The sequence below is a fragment of the Panthera tigris genome, chromosome D2 (assembly GCF_018350195.1).
Source record: "Panthera tigris isolate Pti1 chromosome D2, P.tigris_Pti1_mat1.1, whole genome shotgun sequence".
In the NCBI taxonomy this organism is placed as follows: Eukaryota; Metazoa; Chordata; class Mammalia; order Carnivora; family Felidae; genus Panthera; species Panthera tigris.
Genome location: NC_056670.1, coordinates 7,984,222 through 8,009,825, shown reverse-complemented (window position 1 = coordinate 8,009,825; position 25,604 = coordinate 7,984,222). Strand labels below are relative to the sequence as shown.

Genomic DNA, 25,604 nt, shown 5'->3' with positions numbered 1-25,604 from the left:
AATCATTGGAGCGGTCACCTTAGGGTCTGGGCGCCACAGTATTATTTTAAGAATCCACTTGCTTAGAGAAAGGGAAGCTATTTAATTTTGCAAACACCCGTCCATCAGTCTAATAAGGTCTTGGTAAATTTCCCGCGGTGCGTCCTGTCCGAGGTAAAAATCCACATGATTGTAGTGTGGAATCAACTTATAGTAAATAAGCCTGGGAATTTGGGGCAGTAAATTCTCAACGTCCTTGAGGTCAGCCACACGGTCGTGTCCTCCGCTCCACACAGCTGTGGGCACTCGCATCTTGGTCACGTTGTACAAGGGAGGTGTGAGCTAAGTATGATTAGAGACGGAGAGAAGAGACCAGATTTCGCAGAAAACCACATCGGGGGAGTAACCTTATCGATTGTTAAGCAAGTTCTTCAAATGCTAAAAGTATGCAGTTAGGATGCACTTAATGATTTCCAAACATTAAAATGTTAGAAGTGCTCGAGAGCACTTCTGTGCAACGGTATGAACTGTGAATAAAGAAAAAGGTAACCGTGATATTTCTGATTTGCACGTTGGGGAAAATAGGAAAGAATCCTCAAGGAAGGGGGCTCTTATTTCTATGGGGGACCATCTTTCTTTCTTTAAAAGAACTTTTTTTAAGTATATTTATTTTGAGTAGGGGGGATGGTCAGAGAGAGAGAGAGAGAGAGAGAGAGAGAGAATCCCAAGCAGGCTCCATACTGTCAGCACAAAGCCTGACATGAGACTCGATTCCATGAACCATGAGATCATGACCTGAGCTGAAATCAAGAGTTGGTTGTTTAGGGGCGCCTGGGTGGCTCAGTCGGTTAAGCATCCGACTTCAGCTCAGGTCACGATCTCACGCTCCTTGGGTTTGAGCCCCGCGTCGGGCTCTGGGCTGATGGCTCAGAGCCTGGAGCCTGTTTCTGATTCTGTGTCTCCCTCTCTCTCTGCCCCTCCCCCGTTCATGCTCTGTCTCTCTCTGTCTCAAAAATAAAACGTTAAAAAAAAAAAAAAGAGTTGGTTGTTTAACTGTCTGAACCACCCAAGGCACCCTTATGGGTGACCATCTTTCTAGTAGGGCTTGGCACTCGGAGTATGTCCTTTTGAAACAATATATATATATATATATATATATATATGTACACACACACACACATATATATGTATAGGATAAATGTAAATACCTCTTCTCTGGTGCAGAAATCTGGGCTTGGGGGGATTATTGACACTTGAGCGGACTCTTTGGGGAGCATTGAGACCAATGGATGAAAACAGTTGAAGTATGACGTGAACAAGGAGCCAGCCTGTTCCAGAGAACGTGATGTCTTTTCCCTTCTCTCTGGGATCTAACAAATCCCATCCCCCAGCTCCTCAGTGGCCCCAGATGACCCGGCCTGGCCAATCAGTCCTTCATCCCTCTGGCCTCAGTGACTGGATGAGAGATGGGCACATGGCTAAAACCGGGCCAGAGTTCTCTCTGGAACTTTCTGCCAGTGTTCCTGAGAAAAATACTGGCTTTTTCTTCGGGTTTGTGGTGGAAAGAACGATACGAGTTGAGCACACGCAGTCACAATCTTACTATTTTTGAAATAGCCTGAGAAGGGGAAGAGCATTTGTGAGTAGAACTGGGAGAGAGAGGGAGGGGCGCAGGGAGAAGGAGAGCCCGGAGGACAGCGTTCCAGTTCCCTGCCATTGTGAGTTGATCACCACCCTGTTCAGTACAGTAAAGCAGAAGATAGATTTTTTTAAACCTAACGTAGAGTTGTCTCCTGCCATGCACAACTGAGAGAATACAGACTGCCACCATATTCCAGGGACCGAGTTGTGTTTTCCCCAAATTTGGATGTTGAAACCTTAACCTCTAATTTGACTGTATGAGGAGGTAAGGCTGTTAGGAGGTAATTGGGGTTAAATGCAGTCATAAGGGCCAGGTCCTAATTAAGTAGGACTGGCAGTCTATAGGAAGGGGAAGAGAGAGATCTCTCTCTCTCTCTCTCTCTCTCTCCAAGCGCACTCGCAGAAGAAAGGGTACGTGAGCACATGACAAGAAGGTGACTGTCTACAAGCCAGAAAGGGGCTCCTCCCCAGAGCCCCACCAGCTGGACACTGACCTTGGACATCCAGCTTCCAGAATGTGAGAAATAGATTTCTGTGGTTTAAGCCAGTCTATGGTCATTCTTCTTTTTTTTTTTTTTTTTTTTTTTTTATGGCATCCTGAGCAGATTTCTACACTGTTGTTAACAATTTTTGGCAGCAAGGTTAGGAAGAAAAGGTAACGTGGACAAAGACGCAGATCCTTGGGAGACTGTAACCTTGGCCAGGGAGAGGTTTCCTGGACTAGTAATGTACCCGATGACTGGGTTGGGGGCGGTGCTGACTTGGGGACCGTGCACCTTCAGTTCTCTCGGCAGGGCGATATACAAGCAGAGATCACAGGCTCGATCATCACAGAAGTTACTGTTAGTCGATGGGCTGGTGTCCGGGTCTTAGAGTTACTGAATATCTTAAGTATGTCGCCTGTCCCCTATCTTGCTGGGAGACCGTGGCCCTGGGCTTAGGAGCAAGTGATAAGGGAGGAGGTGAGAAGGCAACGACAAGGCAGGGAGGCCAGTGAGCACAGATCAGGGCTCACAGTGGTGCTGTAAGGGCTGGGGAGAGCCCGCGCAATGCCCCAAAGGCCAAGAGCAAACTGGGGCAAGAGGAGGCATGCTTTTCCCGACTCTGGGTTTCTCAGCAGGATAATACAAAGCATAAATACTTAGATGCAAAGACGGAGAAAGTTAAAGAGTAGAAAGACAGCTGTAAATATTAGCAAGCTTCGTGGCAGGAGAGTGGGGCTGAGGAGCCCCTGAAATCAGAACACATTTACCGCAATGATTTAGGACACTGTGAAGGATGAAAGGAAGCTCAGAAGAAGGCAGAGCCAAAAATGAATATGCAAATCAGGATGCAAATGAGACATGCTGACTTTGGGCCAAGACTTTTTTTTTTTTTTTTTACTTAGTAATGAAGGTTTGGTGATTACACTGATAATTATGCCCGTCTTATTTATGGTCATTACTCATAGTTGTGACAAAGGTTATTGCTTTTTACACATACATGTTGTTCACCCTCAGCTTGTTTGGGGTTTTCTGTTTCTTTCCCAAGGTCCCAAGCAAACGATTCATGTGTAAACTTGAATCACCATGTATCCTGAAGATGGGAAAGATCATCCCTGTGACACAGCTCTCATCCAAGTTGACGTTTAACTCTCACAAAGTAAGCTCATCATCCAAGACTCTTTCCTTTTAGCAACTATCTACTCTTTCTAGGGTAAGAAATTGGTTACTCACAAGACAAATTGGGACTTTGACATAGTATGTGGGTCTGTGTGTGGCAAGCAGCCTAGAAGAAAACTATAGCAGTTTGGGAGGAAAATCAGATTCTTCACTCCAGCTAAAATTATGTATCTTCTCTATCGCAGTTACTACAGTGGCACTGAAAATCTGCTTTTTTGAAAAATTTCCAAATTTCCATACCCCTTTTTTGAAAAACTCATGTATCTTTGATGGCCACTTGTGTAACCTGAGTTCCCTCTATCAGCAGGAGGCCAAAATCATGTATGGATTTTCTTATAAACACTGGGAAAAATAACAACAAATAAAACACCACGTATTTCCATTCAATAGAGAACTTTGGCTTCAAAAGTTTTCATAGATTATGTCAAGAAATATCTTGACATACCACTCTCTGGCAGATATCAGTACTTCTTCCTAAAAGTGATATTTCTGTCTAGTATATCTTTAATGATATATATATGTATACGTATCTATATATGTATACATATATATATGTATGTATATGTATATATGTGTGTATATATACATATATATGTGTATATATACATATGTATATGTATATACGTATATATGTATACATATATGTATACATATATACATATTTATATATATACATATATACATATATATATATATACATATATACGTATATATATATACATATATATATATATATCAGTCTCCATATATATATATGTATCCATATATATATATGGATACTGATATATATATATATATACACATATATATATGTATATACACACATATGTTAAATGAGCAGTAATTGTCATCCCAAAGAACTAATAGGGCAGTGTTAGTTCATTTTATAATAGATGGGTAAGAAATGAGAGCATATGTTCCAGAAACAAAGATTACATATCTTTAATTCTCCTTTTAAAATATGGTCTTGGGGTGCCTGGACAGCTCAGTCAGTTAAGTGCCTGTCTCTTGATTTCGGCACAGGTCACGATCTCACGGCTTGTGAGTTCCAGCCCAAAGTCCGGCTTTGCGCTGACAGTGTGGAGCCTGCTTGGGCTTCTCTTTCCATCTCTCCCTCTGCCTCTCTCTCTCTCTCTCTCTCTCTCAAAATAAGTAAATAAATGTTAAGAAAAACATGGTTTTAATTAAGTGCTGAGAGTGTCTACTTTTTTTGATGTTTATTTATTTATTTTGAGAGAGAGAGAGAACTGGGGAGGGGCAGAAAGAGAAAGAGAATTCCAAGCTGCTACCTCGGGGCCCGACATAGGGTTCCATCTCACGAACAGTTAGATCATGACCTGAGCTGAAAGAGTTGGACGCTTAGTCGACTGAGCAACCCAGGTACCCCAAGAGTTTCTATTTTTTGAGAAGGAATAAGTAGGGCTATAAAATCCAGGAACCCCTGAGTCATATCCTGGTTCATTACTAAGCTAAATAATTTTGACAATTTACCTAACCTCTCTGAGCCTCTGCAAACGTGGAGGCAACATATTTACCTTGTAAGGTCATTGTAAGGATCAAAACTAATATGGAAACATCAAATTTTTTTTTTAAAAAAGGGGCGCCTGGGTGGCCCAGTCAGTTGAAGGTCCGACTTTGGCTGTGGTCATGATCTCATGGTTCGTGGGTTCGAGCCCCGCGTCGGGCTCTGTGCTGACGGCTCAGAGCCTAGATCATGCTTCAGTTTCTGTGTGTGTGTGTCTCTCTCTCTGCCCCTCCCAGCTGTCTCTCTCTCAAGATATAAAACATCAAAACATTTAGAAATAATGGTATGGAACATAGTAAGAAACCGATAAGTGGAATCTGATCTATATAAAATATGTGGCACAGTGTTGGAACCTAGCAGGTACTTAGTGAGTGGAGACTGATGACCACGGTCATCCATGTACCTGGTGAAAGTGCATCATGTTCTCATCAGGGTTTCCCCAGTCAAAAGCTTGGAACAGACCAGAATTAGCAGCCTATGATAAAATAGAAATAAAAACACATTACGATGATGTAAGGAAACAACACGCATTTAAAGACTGTAAACAGAGGCACACCTGGGTGGCTCAGTCAGTTGAGGGTCCGACTTCAGCTCAGGTCATGGTCTCATGGTTCGTGTGTTCGAGTCCCAAGCCGGGCTCCGGGCTGACAGCTCAGAGCCTGGAACCTGCTTCGGATTCTGTCTCCCTCTCTCTCTGCCCTCCCCCCCCCCCACATACACTCTCTCTCTCTGTCTCAAAAAATTTATAAATATTAAAATAAATAAAGACAGTAAGAAAATATACAAAGAGGATGACATTACATCCTACTCTTTAGGCACGAGAGCTAAAGTCCAGTAAAGATTAATAAGCTGGATAATAAGACTGATACGAGCCGATATAGTAATTCACAGAACTGACTGACCGTCTTTTACTCTCCTCTATACCTCTCCAGTGAAAATTCTCAGATAGCAATGTGTTTATTTTTTTAAGTTTATTTGTTTATTGAGAGGGAGAGGGAGGGAGAGAATGACTAGGGGAGGGGCAGAGAGAGAGAGAGAGAGAGAGAGAGAATCCCAAGCAGGCTCCGTGCTGTCAGCGCAGACCCCGACACGGGGTTGGAACTCATGAACTGTGAGATCATGACCATGACCTGAGCTGAAACCAAGTCAGACGCGGAACCGACTGCACCACCGAGGCGCCCTGACGACAACGTCTTCGGGTGTTATAACACTCTACAGAGGAACGTCTACGAGGATGCTGCGATTGAATGATTCTTGACCATCTTAGCTTCAGGAATCGTCATAATTTTTTTGAAAGAGGCACCAGCTGTTCATCGACATTGAAAAGTGACCGACGTTTTCCTACACGGCTGTGTCCAGTATCCCTGTCAGGGTGTCGTCACTACATTCCCTGTTCTTGAACACTTTTTGTTGCTCCTGAAGGAAACGTGTGCACGGAGTAGCTTCAGCGCTTCCCGTGTGAGGGGCTCTGTCCCCCCAGCAGCCAGCCGTGTCGTCAGGAGCGGGGCCACCTGCTGAGTGTCTGAGACACCGGGCACGCCACTTGGACATTTTCATGTTCAGACTTCCGCTACGAGAATGGAAACGGTCATACACCTGCACGCCTGGGGCTTCCTTCTTCTGTGACTTGCCACCCACGCTGGACCGAGGAAGGAGGTCACGTTCACGTTCACCTCACACGTTCCGGTAGGTGATTCTCAGTCTGTCCCACGGTTTTTGTTTTTGTTTTTGTTTTTGTTTTTGTTTTTTTTCCTGAACTTGAATCTCAGAGATTTTTTTCCACACTCATTGATTTAATCCTGATGCTTCGTTTAAAATTATTCCCATCATGCTCTCTATTGACAGAGGCGGTCTGCTGCGGTCGTTTTTCAGCAATGGGAAGCAGCAGCGTGGGCTCCTTAAGTACCTGGGTTCTAGCAGCAAACAGACTTGGTCTCAGTCCAGGCTTAACGGATTATTGAATGTGTCATCCACGGCAAGTTACGTATCTCCCCTAATTCCTGTCTGTGAAATGGGAATGATAACATTCTCCTCATAGTGAAGATTCAATTGGGTGATGCATTAAACAGGGTGCTAGGGTGTAGCACCTAGAAATGCTCAGCAAACCTCTTTTTACTAACATTACTGCTCTCGTCATTGTCGTCACCCTTGCCGTAGCCATCCGCATAACTTATGACCAAGTGTCTCACCTCATCCCCCTCCCCACCCCCCTGACTTATTTCTGTCCTCAAGAGGACTTTTTGCCACAGGAGAAGAGATCTTTTTAAGAGCAGTGAGCTGTGAGACACGTAAGGGACAGGCCAGGACATTTGTGGCATAAGGGGTATCGATGCCTTCGTGGAAAGACTGTTAAGAGAATTCAGTGAGACCGAAGGAAATCACACGTACGAACAGCAAGGACACATAGTAAGTGCTCAGGGAAAGTGAAATTGGAGTTGTGTTACCCACCACAGACCCTCTCTGTCTCCTCACCGGGGGGGAGGCATTCTGTCCTGAGCATCTTTCTTCCTGCAGGAACTTGAGGGCTTATCTCCTGGGCGTGGAACTCTTCAAAGGAGTTCAGAAGTCCTCAACTAGTGTTTCAGGCGATCTACAACAGTGATTCTCAACCGTAAAGCATGGAGCAAACTTATCAGGGTGGAGGTGAAAGTGTAAACTCATAGGGATCTCGGATATGTCAAAACTTCGGGAAGACCCTTCTCTCTCCCCCCCCCCCATACACACACACACACACACACACACACACACACACACTCATCACACTTGGTTCAGAAAGCTGGGCCAATTGAATATGACTTCTCCCTGAACTTGCTGAATATTGAGCAAAACGGTAGCACACACACAAATTTAAACTGAGAGTGAAAACAGAAACCGTTAATCTATTTTCATCTCTATCTCATACTTAACTTGCGCAGAGTAAAGCATTATTTCCACACTCTGAAATGGCCCATTCGCCAATAGGAGGATGCACAGATCTTTCCGGAATAGGCTCTATCGTGTTATATAAAGTTTTGTTTCCCAAAAGAGGAAGTACAAACCTTCCCTAGAAAAGGCAGTTGGGAGTAATCCAAAAATCAGAGTTCAGTCCGAATAGGTGGGAACCAGGCCCAAACACCAGCAACCGAGGACACAGAGAACAGAAGAGAGAACAGGGAATGAACACGAGTTGATGCTGATTTCGGAAGCATCCACCTGACAGAGGCAGGTGCCTGAAAAACCCCGCGATGGGCTCTGGGAGTCCTCCTCAGGGCTCTCGGGGCGATGTGTGTGCATCAGACCAGGAGTAGGGAGCACGTACCTGGGCCCAGTGCAGCATGGTCTGCACAGATGTTCCCGCAGAGCTCTGTGCCAAATAAACATCCAAGCGACTCTGCAAAGTGGAGATTATTTCTCACCGGGAGGCTAATCATATGACCACACCGCAAGTAAACTTGAATATTCTCTTTCTCTCTCTGGGGAATAAACACGGACCATGCCCTCTTTAAGAACTTTCTCCTCCCGTAGCTCTGTTCTGTCTTGTACAGTCTTCATAAAGCCCACAGAGGCCATCCCGCCGGTCAAAGACACGAACATGCCTTTTCTCTCCCGCCTCACCTCAGATGGCCCAAGAGTACAGGGGGGTTGAGGGGTGAGAGCCCCAGCGACCTTCGTCACTCTGTGTGAAGTCCCAAAGGACATTCTGAGAGAGTTGTTCATCATGAGACATTGAGAAAAGATCTAAATGTTTCCTTTGCCTTCTGATTTTAAAAACATAGTGAGTATCCCACAGGGCTCTCTGAAAGTTTGTGGAACATAATCCATCCAGGATTGTAACCTCCACTGACATTTAGACTTTTTTTCCGGATTAAAAAAAAAAAAACTTGATATTTTTCATTGCCTTTTTTTTTTTTGACATTTTAGTATACAAAACGGTTATTTTTCCACCAAAGTGAGCACAGAAAGAGCATGGAGCTTTAAAAAAAAAAAACACTACCCCTCATGAGCTAGCCAAACCTACTGAATCAATATCAAAATCTCCAGGGTTGAGTCCTGGACATGTGTATTCCTTCAAAGTTCCACAAACTCTACTCAGACATCCCTGGATATCCTCCACTAAAATAGACATCCTTGCAGAGATTCCATAGGCCGGCCCCCAACAGTTAAAAAAAGGGGGGGGGGCAACTTGACTGTATAAATGTACAACGAGGGCCCTCAGTGAATGTTCTAGAGGGTCACGTTAGGAAGTCTTCCTCTGGCAAACTCTGAGGCCATGTCGAGAAGATGCTTTTGAAATGATCCCTCTTGTGTTTGCTTACAGCTCTTTGCCAGCTCTGCCTACATGATATGCTACCATCTAAGCGATAGGCATGTGCAATCCCCTCGGTAAACGGAGAAAACAGAAAAGGAGTGTGAAAAGGCAGGGGTTAAGGCATGCTTTGCATAAACGGCTATTTACAAATCTTGTCTGAAAGCAAGAAAAGTGTTTAATCAGTGCTCTCCAGTAACGGAGGGAGACTAGGCTCTGGGCGGAAATCTGTGGGATAGTCGGAGACCACTTTCAACCATGTCCTGCTTCTGGTTTCAAAGATACCTCCTCTCTGGCTGGGGGTGAACAGTAGCTTTCCATCTTCCACCTCCCCCCTAGTCAGCTCATGGTGACTAAAGAAGAAAAGGATTTCAGCTGGAGAGGACTCCCCAAGAAACCCAACTGATCCCTCTCAGTGTCCCTTCAACTGTGAATCTGTAGCTGTCATTGGAAGGCCATCCCTTAATCCCAATGGATTAAAGAAGTCAGTGGTTCACAAAATGACTATTTCTAGATCACCTATGAAGGTGGAAAATTGGTTTAAAAATTACAGATGCTTGGGCATACTGAAATTCTACTTCAGTAGGTCTGAGATAGACAGACCTCAGGCACAGCGAGATAAATTTCAAAACCACAGTCTTCATGTCAGTGGAGGACCTTTCCAATGGCGGCGCTTTGGCCAACAGCAAGGGTTGGTGAGAATGTTCAGTGGCAAAGCCTTCTCAAATCCTCCTGCTAAAGCAGGTGGAACCGCCTCCCGCCCCCCAGCTTCAGTTGGAAGCCATCAACATGTAATTTCAAATCAGGAGACAAAAAGGAGACCCTGAGATGTGGCTTTCGCGCAATTCAGAACACATTCTCCTCTCCTCAGTGCAACAAAATAATTGCTTTTCTGGATCCGACTACTTACACATACCATGTTTAAGTTTTTTGGGTCAAATCCACTCAAAGTAAACAGGAAGTTGCTGCAGAGATGACGGAATAGCTTCCGGTTGCATACCTTGGTGGCAATGAATTGGTCAAAAAAGGTATGAGGGTAGAACATCTTGTCACCAAATAACGCCTGCAAGATCAATTTAAGATGCCATCAGATTTCATGGATGTGGATGTCAAAAGTGGAAAGTGAGTGGTCATTCAGCCAAGGACTGGACAGAGGTGATATCTGCTCAGTGCTAGTCCTCAGTAAAATGGAAAGGCCTGGTAAATTTTGTTTTTGGTTCTCCCAACCCACCTTTGTGGTCTTCTCAACACATCTCATGATTCCCTTTCCCAAGGTCCTCTACTTGGGGTGTTTTTCAGAATGCCCTCTGAGAAATTAGCCACCGTAGGAAATTGATAAGGCTTTGGAGTCACAGATACCTTGGTTCGATTCTGGACTCTGTCTTTACACCTTAACGAAGTATTTAATTTCTATTATCCTGAACTTTCTCAATGATAAAATAAAAAATTAACATGCTATGTTGTGAAGGACTGTTGTCAAGATAATAAGTCATGTTTAAAAGGTACCTACTGAATCTTCTAGAACCTAGTAAACATTCCCCAAACAATAGCTATTATTACAAGTAGTGAATGATATAGACTTAATGAGCCATTCCTTCCAGAATCTTTTAGTAAACGCTTCCAGAGGCAAAACTTAATCCCCCTAAAATGAATCTTTACTAGTGAAATTTCAGGCAATGTTGCCAGTGAGTTGAACTTACTTTTTGAACCCTAGGAATCCCTTCAAATTAGAACATACACTCATATCAAACTCCTGTGCATATAAGACAAATCTTACCTTTGCTTCACAAAAACTAGTTTTATAATCTTAGGATAATAAACTAGATATGAGGATGAAAAAGTATCTTTTAATTCTTTTGGAAACATCCATTTACAGTAAAAACAAAAACAAAAACAAACAAAAAAAACAACCAAAACAAAACAAACCTCGCTTATCTTTTCCTGGAATCCTTTATTGACTGGTGATTACAACAATCAATTAGATTAGATTAGAACAATAATAACTAGCATTTATTTTTATTGCATTAGTGCACGACAAGATCTCAGGCTATCTTTGGTAAACTCGATCCGGTGAATTCCTCCTGGGTAGAGTTGGTTGAATTCTGAATTTGAAAAGTGGTTATTTTATATGATCAAAGGTAATCTTCATTTAATGGAATATTTGATATCCCATGGAATATTAATGAATCTAAGATACACCATGACTTTATCTACCCCTTCCTACAGGAGAGGGGGAGGGAGGAAGGGAAAAAAAAAAGAGAGGCTATAATTGTTAAGCTAGTTCAAATCATATTTCTTTAGGTCAGGAAGGCAATAATTAACCATGGCAGACATTATCTAATTCATTCTGGCCTCTTATTCATTTTGTCTCAATCACTGGGACACTTGAACAATATATTAGATAATTTATTAATCCACTTATCAAATTGTAACTCTTCCTGTGTAACTGTCTACATGGTAATTAGTAATAGCCACAGACACAAAGAGAGAACTTTTTTTTGTTTTGTTTTTAAAGAATGGCTTCTTTAAAAAAAAAAAAAGACTTTATTTTTAAGTAATATCTACACCCGGGGCACCCGGGTGGGCTCGGTCGGTTAAGCATCCGACTCTTGATTTTGCTCAGTCATGCTCTCGCATTTGTGAGTTCAAGCCCCGCACTGGGCTCTGTGCTGACAACGACTCTCTCTCCCTCTCTATCTGCCCCTTCCCTGCTTGCTGTCTATTTCTCAATCAAAATAAAGAAAAATAAACTTAAAACAAAGTAATATGTACACATGGGGCTCAAACTTAAACCCTGAGATCAAGAGTCACGCGTTCTACCAACTGAGCCAGCCAGGTGCCCCTGAACTTACCTCTGAAAAGAACGTTTTCATCTATTCTGTTCTCAAGTGCAATAATCTAAATGGAGTGGCTGGCACATGAATACGTAGTGAAGGTAGGAAACAGGGTCTGGTTTTCACCAGTGAACATTTTTCTTTTTCTTTTTAACATTAAAAAAAATGTTTTATGGTGTATTTGTTTATCTGGAGAGAGACAGCAACAGTGCGACCAGCGCAGAGCCCAATGGGGAGCTCAAACTCACAAAACCACGCGATCGTGACCCGAGCTGAAATTAAGAGTCCACTGCTTACCCGACGGAGCCACCCAGGCCTCCCCTAACATTTTTCGTTTTCAACGACCAATATCTTCATCATCCACCCTTGGCAGAAACTCCGTATGAAAAGGAAGTACCAGTTCAGAGACGTGAGCAACCGTGGAAGCATGATGTGAAGAAAGAGGTTAGGGGCACCTGGGTGACTCAGTCGGCTAAGCGTCTGACTCTTGATTTCACCTCAAGTCATGACGTCACGGTTTGTGAGATGGAGACCCAAGTCGGGCTGTGCGCAGACAGCGTGGAGCCTGCTTGGGATTCTCTCTCTCTCTGACCCTCCCCCATTCACATGCACTCTCTCTCTCTCCCTCTCTGCGTCTCAAAATTAAATAAACACTCAAAAAGAAGAAGAAAGAGGTTCCATCTGCCATAAAAGACCCTTGTTCTTTATTCTGACAGCCGGTATTTCCAAATACTGGGTGAATTAGCATGGCAGTCGCTGACTTTACCTCTACACCCATGCATGAGTGACTCAGCAAAACGGTCATCTATTTACCCAGGGACAAATAACTGCTCCTACCCCCTAACCTAAAAAGAGAGGAGAGTAACGCAGGCCAGCCAGCCACATAGCACCCATTTGTACAGCGTGGTAAACGTGGCTTGTAGAATGTAATTCCAAGTTCATTCTGGAGGGGGCGTGTGTGTCCCATAACAGCACAAGATTCTTCAATTTGCTCCTTCGGTAACTGGGTGAATTTAAAAAGGCACCACTTCTTTTGGGTACACGGCTCCATGCCGGGTCACATGACTTGCCAAGCCGACCATGGGCTGGATGCAGCTGTCTGTGGCTTGTTGAGCGGGGCACCCTAAGGATCCCGGACTGACTTCTTCAGGCTGGCATTGAAAAGGTGGGGGAAATAACTACACAGAAGAAAGAGCACCCACCATACATGACCTGGTCAGATCTGGGTTCAAGTTCTGGTTCTGTCACCCACTAGCTGGGTCATTCGGGACAGGCTGCTTAGGCTCTTTGAGCCTCACAGTTTTCTTTTAAGAAACGAAGACAATACTAACAATGCTCACTGTTTAAATAACATGTAAGAAGCAAAGGGTCAAAGCCAGCAAGATACAAGAACACGTAAATGCCCAGGGACCAAACAAGGGGCGGGAGCGAAGGAGGGGATAAACAACTGGCAAACAGGAAATCTGAAACGCCAAGTGCTGTGGCTTTGAATCCAAAATAAATTCAGTGAATACTACTAGATAATATCTACTGAATACCTGCTGTAGGCCTGGTACTATACTTAAACATGTATCATCTCAGTGACTCTCCCAAACAACTTGACAAATTTTTACCCATTTTTTTACTCATTCATCCATGCATGCGTGCATTCATTCATTCACTTTCAACCTTATTGAGGAATAATTGACGCCATAAGACACTAAATATCTTATAAACGGAAGTTTGTACACTTTGACCTACATTTCCCCATTTCTCCTTCCTCCAGCCCCTCGTAGCCACCGTTCTATTCCCCTTTTCTAGGAAATTGGCTTTTTAATATCAGATTCTACATATAAGTGATTCAGTACAGTATTTGTTTTTCTCTGTCTGGTTTATTTCATTTGGTGTTATGCCCCCCAGTTTCACCCATGTTGCAAATGGCTGTATTTCCTTACTTTCTTTTGGCTCTTTAATACTCTTTAAAATTTTCCCATTTTCTTTTGTTGAGAAATCTCTACACTGTTTTCCATAAGGGTTATACTAATTTACATTTCCACTAGCAGTGTATAAGGGCTCCCTTTTCTCAACATCCTTGCCAACATTTGTTATTTCTTGTCTTTTTGATAATAGCCATTCTAGAGGTGACTGGGTGGCTCAGTTGGTTAAGTGCCTTACTCGATTTCAGCTCAGGTTGTTATCTCAGGCTTCATGAGTTCAAGACCCGCATCTGGCTCTTGGTTGGTAGCTTGGAGCCTGCTTGGAATTCTGTTTCCCTGTCTCTCTGCCCCTCCCCTGCTCATGATCTCCCTCTCTCTCTCTCTCTCTCTCAAAAATAAACATTAAAAAAGATAATAGCCATTATAACAGGTAGGAGGTAATACTCCATCATGGTTTTGATTTGCATTCCCTGATGGTGAGTGATGTTGAACATCTTTCCATGTACCTATTGGCCATTTGCATGTCTTCTTTGGGAAAATGCCCTTTTTAAAACTGGATTACTTGCTTTTCTGCTATTGAATTGTATGAGCCTTTTATATATTTTGGTTATTAATCCCTTATCAGATACATGGTTTGCAAATATTTTCTCCTATTCTGTAGGTGGCATTTTCAACATATTGAAATGTTCCCTTTGCTGTGCAGAAGCTTTTTGGTTAGTCCCATTTGTTTCTTTTTGCCTTTATTGCTTGTTCTTTTGCTGTCTTACCCAGAAAATCATTGGCCAAGACCAAGGTCAAGGAGTGTTTTCCCTATGTTGTCTTCTAGGAGCTTTATGACTTCAAGTCTTAAATGTAAGTTTTTAATCCATTTCAAGTTAATTTTTGTGAGTGGTATAACATAAGGGTTCGGCCTCATTCTTTGGCATGTGGCTATCCAGTTATCCAAACACCATGTACTGAAGAGACCATCTTTCCCCCACTGTGTCCATAGCACCCTTGTCAAAATTTAGTTGACAATAGGAGTGGGTTTCCTTCTGGATCCCTAACACACTGCTCTATGTACCTGTTTTTATGCTACTACAATACTGTTTTTATTACTATAGCTTTGCAATATAGTTTGAACTCAGGAAGTGTGATGCCTTCACTTTAGTTCTATTTTCATAAGATTGGTTGGGCTATTTGGGGTCTTTGTATCTCCACACAAATTTTAGGATAGGGTTTTTTTTTTTTCTATTTCTGTGAAAAATACCATTGGAATTTTGATAGGGACTGCACCGAATCTGCAATTCACTTTGGGCTGTATGGACATATTAATGGTATTAATCCATCCAATTTGTGAACATAGGCTATCTTTTCATTTATCTGTGTCTTTGTGGGTTGTATCAGTATAGAATTGAATCCCCATGGGCTAATTTAATTACTTCTCACAAACCCAAATCTCTGGCTTCTGTAAAGATTATCTTACTTTTATCCGCTTTCACTGAAATCACTGAACACAAGGATCGCTCTTAGTCAGCCCTGGGAGAAGCCCATATCAATATGGAAGAGAAAAACACACTAAGCCACATGGACCAATTCACTTCAGCTGAATAACTGATCAGATTAGTTAGCCGTCAGCTAGCACAGAGAATCTGGACTTCAGGATATTGTCCAGATTTTGAGGACTTGACAGACTGAGAATCACTAAAAGCTGGAGTTTCAGTGATGGGGGAAGGTATGGTCTGTGCAAATCATGACAGCAACAAGCAGCTGATATTTATTAAAAGCTTAGAACGTGCAAGTCCTGCTTCTAAGGGATTCACATGTCTGACGTCAATCCTTAAAGCAGCCTTATGCGTGGGAACTATTATGATCCCCCCCTTTACAGATGAAGAAAATGATTCCCCAAACATTTCAGGTCTTGGCCAAATTTACCCAGCTAGCTAGGATCCAACCCCATGCCATCTGGCTCCGTGTGGTGATTTTAACTACTACTCCATACTTCTCCTGAAAAACCAAGGGCTGCCAGAGAGAAATTTAACCTACTAGATTAAACAAATCAATTAATCGAATCAACATTTGCTTTATCTGTGGTTGAGGAATGACATGGACAGAAGCCTGTAGATGTGTATTTAGACAATAGTGTATAATGGCATCGGAGTGAGCTCTCTGAACCCTGTTGGTAAAATTACACCACGGTACGTCTCTATCGATAGCTTATATCTGTTATCGTCTCAGAAGTTTATAAAATGCCATTTTGTCCAAGGTTCTCTTCTCTTGAAATCAGCGAAAACGGAGCTCGTTTTAGTTACTACAGATTTAAACTTGGAGGAGCCACATACCTTGACTACTTTTCTGGAAACGGTTGTTAATTTTTTCATAGGACTTTGGGTGTATTTCACCGTGATGACCGGAGCCAATGCGAAAAATATCTTAATCCTTTTAGCCAGCTCTGGATTTGTAGAGAATGCTATGAAAGCTGGAAGGGAAGAAGACACTAGTTTGTAGGTTTCGAACAATTCTTCATTCATCGTAAATGATAGCAAAAGTAGTCCTATTAAAAAGAACAACAACAGCAACTGAAAAAAAACAACAACAACTTAGAGTAAGTACCATCTGTAGGAAGAATTCTCTAAACTTCTCAAGGGTGGAATTGACTAATTCAAAATACAGTGACTTTCCTGTCCCTGGAGAATTTAAGTCTACTGGTAGAGAGTGTTGCAGAAAGGGTTCAAACACCCACTGTGGGGCATACCTAGGTAAACCCCGAGGGCCATTCTCCTTTGGCCACGCTCCTTAATACTAGACAACATTGGGCTATGATTGTGGCTTCCCATTCAGTAGATGCGTGGAGATTTGAGCACGTTACCTCCCCACGCAAGTCTCCGCTTTCCCAATCTGCAAATGTGGAAAACAGGATCCTTCGCGGATGAATCTTTTGAATGTTAAATTACGTATGCATAAAACTGAAGGTATTATTTGGCATTCTCACCATTAGAAAGGATTTCCAAATTCAGTCGTTTGTAATACATGGATGATAGCGATCTCAAATGTTTGTAGGTCGCATGAGAGGTGTGGGGAAGATGCATCGCCTAGTACGGGCGTGGAAAGACCTACTTTACGCCAGAAACCTGATTAGGATCCAGATACAGAAAAGAGCCTGGTGGAAATGGTGTCGGTATTGTTGAGGCGTCTAGCTAATGGGGATCAGGGAAGGGAGCGAGGTGCCTCGTGGCATTGCCCACACGGCCTCAGTGCCTCTCGGAACCGCAAAAAACACTGATGGTGACATTTCGTCCCCACGATCTGTAATTCTCTGCTTTCTTTTTGGTGTCCTCATTAGACTGCAAGCTCTTTAAGGGAAAGATGCATATGATTTTTGTCTCTACCTCCCCAGCATCTAAACCGGTGTGACAAATGTGTGTGGTATACACAAATGAATAATTCTCTCTCCCTCGGGCTTAGCTACCAATCTCCAACAATCTCCAAATTCAACGGGGTGGGGGGGGGAGGGGGGGGGCAGCCTGTGTGTGTGTGTGTGTGTGTGTGTGTGTGTGTGTGTGTATCCCTGTTGTCATCCTTGTTTTAGTTACTCTTCAGAAACCAGCCAGAGGGTTTCCCAGGTCGAGTCCACAAGCTAGAGACACTGCGCAGAGGGAGGTAGCCCTGACCCCTTCCGTGAACACAGAAAGTCCTCTGACACTCTCAGGTCACCCCTGCCCAAACACACCGATGGTGGTGCCTTGGGAGTGGCCCACGTAGTAGAGTCGCTCTTGTCCTGTTTTCTCTGCAATAAAATTGATTGTGGCTGGAAGGTCGTAGTTAGCCATCTCATCCAAACTGCCAAAGAGAAAGAACAACAAAATTGGAGAAAAAACACCTCATTGTCAGGCCTACAGTGTTCGAATACTTTTACTGCAGCCACAGATACTTGGCACTTGTCGATTTAAGACTGGAATCAATATCTAGCATTAGGCATCTCTGCAACTTCTGAGGATGTCACCTTGATTGCAAGAGTAACAGGGTTAAGAAACCAGAGTCAGAAAAATCTGCTTTGCAGAGGCCCACAGAGGATCTTCCTGTAAGGCTGGTCATGTTTCTCCTCACTCTACGGCAGATTTACCAAACTCCCTTGAAAAGAACAATTCCTGGAATGCCTACGTTGTAAACAGAATAAAGCAAGTAGATTTGTAGACCTCAGCCTGGACAGACTGCCTCGGAATTTCCGGGGAAGAGGCCTGGTAATCTGCACGTTTTCGCAGGGCCTCTTTTCCTGTGCAGAGTTGGGAAAACGCTCCCCTAGGGCATATCCTCATGCTGTCTGTCATCACCCGTGACACAACAGCACTGGGGTGTGGAGTCAGGAAATGCCATGTGGCTTCTAAGAATGAAACCAAGGAACAAATGACTTCAGGGACCTTCAAGGCAGGCTTCTTAGCTCCTGTGTCAGCACGGGGCTTCCCGCTGTAATGAAGCAGCCGTGCCCCAGGGGCACTGCTCCTCAGTCATTCTGTGGTCAGGCTTTCTCTTTCTTTCCCCGGGACCTGGCTCCAGGGACGGCTTCAGCCCTGCCAGCCTATGGTTTGTTCACTACGGAGTGAATCAACATTTAAAATACCGTTTGCGCAAACTCTCTCTAGGCTCCCTCTTGGCTTATCAGGGATGTCTGGCTCCCAGAATTTTCGCCCAGAATCTTGTTTCTGGTCCCATTTCTCGATTGGTTTCCTTTTTCCTCTTTAGTAAGCACACCTTGTAACCTTCCTCTGGGGTCCACACTGACAAAGTGAGAGTCCTGGAGTTAACCTTCTAAAGATGACCTTTGCGTTTTGATTTTTTTTTTGCATATATACCTTGCACACACATGCCCTCCAGACACCAACACATGGGCTTTTTATTTCTTTTACTTATTAAAATTTTTTTTAATTTTTAAATTTTAAAGCTGGCTTTAAATTGAAGCTGGCTCCAGGCTCTGAGCTGTCGGCACAGAGCCCGACGTGGAGCTTGAACTCACGAGACATGAGATCATGACCTGAACGGAAGTCAGATGCTTAAATGACTGAGCTACCCAGGTGCCCCAACAAGTGGGATTTTTAAAACAAACATCAGTGCAATGAATAAGGACAATTTCTTCAGAGCCTGGGTAGAGGAAGATACGTTTGTTTCTTTCTTGAGTATTCCACTGGGTGTGTTTGCACAGTAAGGGAAAAATCAAAGGGTGCTGGTCCATATAAATGAACAAAGCAGGGGCACCTGGGTGGCTCGCTTGGTTGAGCATCTGACTTTTGGTTTCAGCTCAGGTCATGATCTTGTGGTTTGTGAGATCAAGCCCCACACTGGGCTCTGCGCTGACAGCACGGAGCCTGCTTGGGATTCTCTCTCTCCCTCTCTCTCTGCCCCTCCCCTGCTTGTGCTCTCTCTCTCTGTCTCTCTCAAAATAAATACACATTAAAAAAAATAGATAAATGAACAAAGTACACACTTCATCAGTACGTATCTCTTTACCTGAAGGCCCAGAATTCTCGTGATTTGGGTGAAAATTTCAAGTGTTTTCTGGACCAGGTGTTTCCCCGGCTGTTCCCCAGCCACACGTCATAACCGATGTCTGCCAGAAGGAAAGCCAAGCTGTTGTTCGGAAGGTTGCAAATCCAGTTACTGGCAGACGCAATTAACCCGTGTTGCAAATACACGACAGGCTTTGGAGCTGCAAGACACGGGCGACAAGAATTTCATGTCTGAACCCTCTGAGCATCTATAGGAAAATTCTGTTCCTGACTTCCTCTGATATAGCACAGAGGTTAAGGGATGAAATGTGGCACGGGGTAAACCTGGGTTCTAGTCTTTTATGAACTACTTACTTGGGCAAGTTATTTATCCTCTCGTGTCTTGTTTTCCTCCTTGTAAAATTTTGATTTAAATAAGATATTGTGTTTTCCATAGGTGCTGGAGTCAGGCTGTTCTTGCTTAGAATCTATTCCTCCCAGCACTAACCCCTTTGTGCCTCAGTTAACTGATCTGTATAATGGGCAACAGTAACAAATGCTATCTCATAGTAGAGTCACAGGAATTAAATTAGGATAAAAATACATAAAAGACTGTCCAACACAATAAATCATTTCCCCTATTATTATTATTACTTCTACGAATAACATTTTATTTCTTAAGGAGTCTCTGATTAGAAAACTAAATTTTTCTCAAAATAATAACAGAAACAATAAACATGCCAATTTTGAATATTGACGAATGCCAGGCACTAGGCTAGATTTTACACACAACCACATCGTTTCATTTACACTGTCGGGAAGCAAAAGGCAGAGACGTTCAGTGAAATGTTGTGTGATGTCAAGTTGTTAACTTGATATAAAAGTCCTGCTCACAATGTAGAATTGGAGCAGCTTGACTGAGGAGAAAAGAAAAGGAGGAGGTAGGGAGGTGGTGTTGAGACACAGACAGTAGAGAGAGAAGGGACTACCATGTTCCTGGCTTTTACAAATGGTTTGTGGTCTTGTGCTGGTACCCACGACCCCCTGAGCTCACTGTGGCGCTAGCCCAGCTTCCCAAGATCGGACAGGCTACACTGGGAGATACTCTGGAAGAGGCTCTGGCCACCACGACCCAAGGAACCGAAGTCTATGTCCATTCAATCGAACTTTCCAGGGAATGGAAAGAAGAGGTGTTACTAATTCTCCTAAATCATTGCCAAAGAGCAGTCAGAAGCCGTAGGCCCTCTCTGATCTGAGCCCCCACAGCTTCTCATCGTACAGACAGCCGTCCAGCTCATGCGTCTTGGCAGCTACCTTGCCTGGCAGAACTGAAATCGAGTTTGGGCAGACAGAGTTCTCACGAGTGTTTACAAAGGTCATGGAGTTTTCTGGGGGCTGGCGGTTGGTTCTATAAAGTCAACAACATCTCCCTCTGTTTTTGAAAAGCTAGATTTTCTCTTCACATGATTAAAGATTGTGATACTGGGAGGTTTTGTTATACAACACTCCAAAGTATCAAAGGAGCTAAGAAATGAGAGAAGAAAGCAAATAGTGGCTTTGCCAAGTGACTTCCTCTTTCCTCTACAGGGATCCATCTTGATTGTAGGGAACTAAAAATGGGTGTTTAATTAAGTTTAAGTATAGTACAAATAGGGTCAAACTTGCTTCAAAAATTTTTTAATATTGGGGCGCCCGGGTGGCTCAGTCGGTTAAGCGTCCGACCTCGGCTCAGGTCACGATCTCGCGGTCCGCGAGTTCGAGCCCCGCGTCGGGCTCTGGGCTGATGGCTCAGAGCCTGGAGCCTGCTTCCGATTCTGTGTTCCCCTCTCTCTCTGCCCCTCCCCCGTTCATGCTGTGTCTCTCTCTGTCTCAAAAAAAAAAAAAATTAAAAAAAATTTTTTTAATATTTATTTATTTTTGAGAGAGAGAGACACAGGGCAGCAGGTGAGGGGCAGAGAGAGAAAAGGAGACACAGAATCAGAAACAGTTTCCAGGCTCTGAGCTGTCAGCACAAAGCCCGACGCAGGGCTTGAACCCACAGACCATGAGATCGTGACCTGAGTTGAAGTCAGACGCTTAACTGACTCAGCCACCCAGGAGCCCCGGGTCAGATTTACTTCAAAAATGAAGTCCCAATGCCTTAGGAAGAGAACTAATTACAAATGAAGTAAGTTGAAAAGCTATCATAGTAGCTGAAGCAAAAGATGATGATCATGTCCAAGCTGAGAGGAGTTTTTGGAGGAGAGAGAAATTTAGAGGCCAAATTGATAGATCTTGGTGATTGGCTGGATATAGGAAACGAGGGAGAAAAAAGTGTCAAGGTGACTCTTAGGGTTCTGGTTTTTAAGCCTGAAGAGAGGGTATCTCTAGAATACCCTGTGTGTGTGTGTGTGTGTGTGTGTGTGTGTGTGTGTGTGTGTGTTTTGGAAGGAAGACAAAATGGTGGAGAAAAAAAAAAGACTACATAAACAGTATACAATTGACTTTTGAACACCATAGGTTTGAACCTTGTTGGGTCCCCTTACATGTGGATGTTTTTTTGAGAAATACAGTACAATACTAGAAATGTATTTTCTATTCCCTAAGATTTTTCTAACAACATTTTCCTTTCTCTACCCTACTTCATTATAATAATACAATATATAATATGTATAATGTACAAAATATATGTTAATCGACTGTCTGTGTTCTTGATAAGGCTTCTGGTCAACATTAGATTATTAGTAGTGAAGTTTTGGGGGAGTCAAAAGTTATATGTGAGCGTTCAGCTGCTTGGAATGGGGGTAATATTGTCCCTCACCTCCCTGTTGTTTTAGCCAACTGTATATCTAACTGCTTTCAAAAGTCCCAAGGATTATACGAGTGAAATGGAATCTAGCGGTGGAGGTGATGAGTTTCTTCTGGAACAGGCCAGACTATTTCAGAACAAAGGCTACCCTGGTACCGTGAGGAGACCTAGGAATCTCTGCTTTAGGCATGATTCCTTCCAAAACAAAATAAATCCTACTTTTTCTTGGACATCCTCTTCCGTGGGGAATCCTGTAAATTCCGAGGACGTAACCATCCTTGGTCACAACGTCATACTCTTCATAAGGATAACCCCAGTAGGAAATAATCTGGCTCTGAAAAGAGGGGAGGAAAATAGACACATTCATGATGTCATGTCTTGATAAACTGCAATGTGGTACTTTAAGTTATACAACTACTGTTCCATGACGTCCTGGGACAGAATGCAGCAGGAAAATCAGGATAACTTGAGGAGGGTTTTAGGAAGAGGTTGCATACAGAAGCATGGGAAGGCGAGGTAGGGTGACCGTACATCTTGGTTTGCCTGGCTTGGTATGACGAATGCACCCAGGGTTCACTCTCAAAACGTTTGCAAATGAATTATATGGTCATCTGATGAGGGAAACCATGGGGGATTGTGTGGTACCCTGTGGCTAGTTACGAGTGAGTTGTTCCCAACCCCCCATGAAGGGAGGTGGGAGAAAGTGGTCACCAGGCCCAGAGTGAGATAGAGAGAAAAGGGCACATGGAGAGGAAGTATGGCCTTTGGCAGAAGGGCACGGCCCGCTTAGGGTGACCTCATGGAGGAATCCAGGGCAATAAATCATCTGATCTCAGCCTCCTTCCGCCTTCTGCTCTCCTGCTCAAGATCTCAGTTGGCTGAACTGAACTGAAAACCAAAGTCAAGGGAACTTGTTGCCTCACTTCTGACAGGTCAGCTTCTTGGGCAGACAGAAAGGTGTGGAGAAGACAGAGCGGACCCAGATAAAAGAAACGTCCCACAGAGATACACACGCAAGAGGGGAAGTACCGTTTACTGGTCATCTTCCGCACAGAGCAGTTTATGTCCCCTGCTTGTTTAATCCTTACAACAGGTCTTTGAGATGGCATTATACCCATTGTACAGCTGGAAAAACAGTGTCAGCAAGATGAGCAATCTACCTGAAACTGTGCTCTAGGAAAAGCTAAGGACAAAAGGAAAGTCTGAGTAAGTTGAGCTCCAAAGCTCACGCCTTTGCCACAGGATTCTGCATTTGCCCATGCAGCGTGCACCAGACATGAGCATATATTATGGGACTATTTAAAACAGTGGTCATGAGCCTAGATTCTAGAGACAAACTGCACGGCATCGAATTCCCGCTCTTTCTCTTGTTAGCCAGGCAACTTTGGGCAAGTTATTTAACCTTTTTGTCCCTCGTTTCCCTCAACCGTAAAATAAAAATAATACTAGTGTTTTTTCACAGATTTGCTCTGAGGGTTATACATAAAATATCTAGAACGATGCCTGGCACGACGTAAGTGCTCTAGAGATGTTTATAATTCTTGTTATCTTTATAGAATAATTAAGAACCAAAAAGCACCCAGGCCGGGAAGGAAGACAATGTGTGCGAATATGACAGGAAGAGGGAAATTTCGATACGAGGACATATAGCCATGGACTGTGAGTTCAGCCATGTAGGAGGTTAGGGGCACCTGCTGGATAGTGTGGAGAGAGGAACACACAGGAGACAATAATTAGAAACTTTGACAATTTCATTCTTCTTAAAATTCTAACACAAACTTGGCACTGGTGAGGACATCGATGGTGCATAAGGTATACAAGCTGTGGAGCATCCCATTGGAATGAAGCCCTAATGGTGGACATTGTCAGTCATTTGCCTCTTTTTCTTTTTCTCTCTTCCTTCCGTCCTTCCTTCCCTCCTTCCTCCCTTCTTTCCTTCCTTCCCTCCTTCCTTCCCTCCTTCCTTCCTTCCTTCCTTCCTTCCTTCCTTCCTTCCTTCCTTCTTTCCTCCCTCCTTCCCTTCTTCTCTTCCTTCCTTCCTTTATTCCCTCCCTCCCTTCCTTCCTTCCTTTATTCCCTCCCTCCCCCCGTCTCTTCATTCCTTCCTTTATTCCCTCCTTCCCTCACTTCCTTCCTTCCTTTATTCCCTCCCTCCCTCCCTCTCTTCATTCCTTCCTTTATTCCCTCCTTCCCTCACTTCCTTCCTTCCTTTCTTCCCTCCCTCCCTCTCTTCCTTCCTTCCTTCTTTCCTCTCTCCCTCCCTCCCTCTCTTCCTTCCTTCCTTCCCTCCTTCCTTCCTTCTTTTCTTCCTTTCCTCCCTCCCTCCTTTCTTTCCCTCCTTCCCCCTTTTCTTTCTTTCTTTCTTTCTTTCTTTCTTTCTTTCTTTCTTTCTTTCTTTCTTATATTCTTTGACTAGCACACTATTCCATCCCACTTTTGATATAAATTTAATATAAATTTCTGATATAAATACATTTTGATATAAAGGTCATCAGTATGAACTCTTGAGACTGTTCTTCAGGAAACCACCATCAGATGGTACCTCAAGCCACCAGGAAAGGGAATATTACTGGCCCAACTTGGCTTGGGTCTTTCAAAGCTTAGATTAGTAACTTTCAGCTACTGGCTAACCACACCAGGGAAAGGGGAGGAAGCACAGATTTAGTCGATGTAGAACTGGTTGTAGACAAGCACATCGATTATATCTAAATTATTGTATATAAAATGATGATAAATTACTACTTCTTTATCTTAATGTTTTCTTTTCTTAATGAATGACTTACAATATTCATAGTAGCCTCAGGATTTGTGATGCCTCCTTTCTTGTGATAACCATGTATAGGTCCAAGAAGAAGCATCCAGTAGGCTGCTGCTAAAAGCTGCCACATTGGGGGTCTTCCTGGGAAAGAAAATATTAACATACGTGTCATCAAACAGAATTCTGAAAGTGAACTTTGCTGGAATCCTTCTATAATACTACTGCGGGAGAGCATGGGAACATGCTTCTAGGTTCCACTTTACCAGGCAATAAACTTAATATTCAAGACTCATTCCATGAAAAATCAGAAAGTATAAATTTTTACTAAGAAAGAAGGAAGGAAAGAAGGAAAAAAAGAAAGGAAGGAAGTCAACTTCAAGTAAGTCTCCAATAGACAGCTGAACAAAAGAAGGGAATGTAGAATTGGCAGAAAGAGAAATATAATGGCCAATATATTAAAAAAGCACACTTAATATCTCTAGTTATCAGATAACGTAATTCCTTTTCTTCTGATCAGGGGAGTGAGTGCTGGCATAACCTTTATGGAGAGAAATTTATTAGCATGTCTTGCAAATTTAAAAATATTCATCGGGGCGCCTGAGTGGCTCGGTCAGGCATCCGACTTCGGCTCAGGTCATGATCTCACGGTCCATGAGTTCGAGCCCCGCGTCGGGCTCTGTGCTGACAGCTCAGACCCTGGAGCCTGTTTCGGATTCTGTGTCTCCCTCTCTCTCTGCCCCTCCCCTGTTCATGCTCTA

General features: G+C 43.4%; 1 protein-coding gene across 2 annotated transcripts; it reads right to left on the bottom strand.

Moving 5' to 3' along the window:
• Positions 1 to 40: 40 nt before the first annotated feature.
• Positions 41 to 24,976, bottom strand: LIPK (lipase family member K). Of its 2 annotated transcripts, none has more exons than XM_007079263.2 (9): positions 24,872 to 24,976; positions 22,308 to 22,422; positions 19,323 to 19,521; positions 17,551 to 17,660; positions 16,163 to 16,299; positions 10,008 to 10,154; positions 8,105 to 8,176; positions 5,210 to 5,281; positions 41 to 321 (listed from the first exon to the last, which is right to left on the bottom strand). In XM_007079263.2, the coding sequence occupies exons 1-9, from the start codon at positions 24,974 to 24,976 to the stop codon at positions 82 to 84; spliced, it is 1,197 nt and encodes a 398-aa protein (XP_007079325.1). In that variant the 3' UTR covers positions 41 to 81. The 2 variants fall into 2 exon arrangements, with proteins under 2 accessions (XP_007079325.1, XP_042816497.1); XM_042960563.1 differs by having other exon boundaries at positions 19,323 to 19,422.
• Between the last annotated feature and the right edge of the window lie 628 nt (positions 24,977 to 25,604).

Coding starts and splice junctions, on each gene's coding strand:
- LIPK (XM_007079263.2), bottom strand. CDS start 24,976: ATGTGGCAGCTTTTAGCAGCAGCCTACTGGATGCTTCTTCTTGGACCT. Junction 22,423..24,871: donor CTGAGGCTACTATGAATATT/GTAAGTCATTCA, acceptor CCCTCTTTTCAG/AGCCAGATTATTTCCTACTG. Junction 16,300..17,550: donor CTCCCAAGGCACCACCATCG/GTGTGTTTGGGC, acceptor CTTCCCTTCCAG/CTTTCATAGCATTCTCTACA.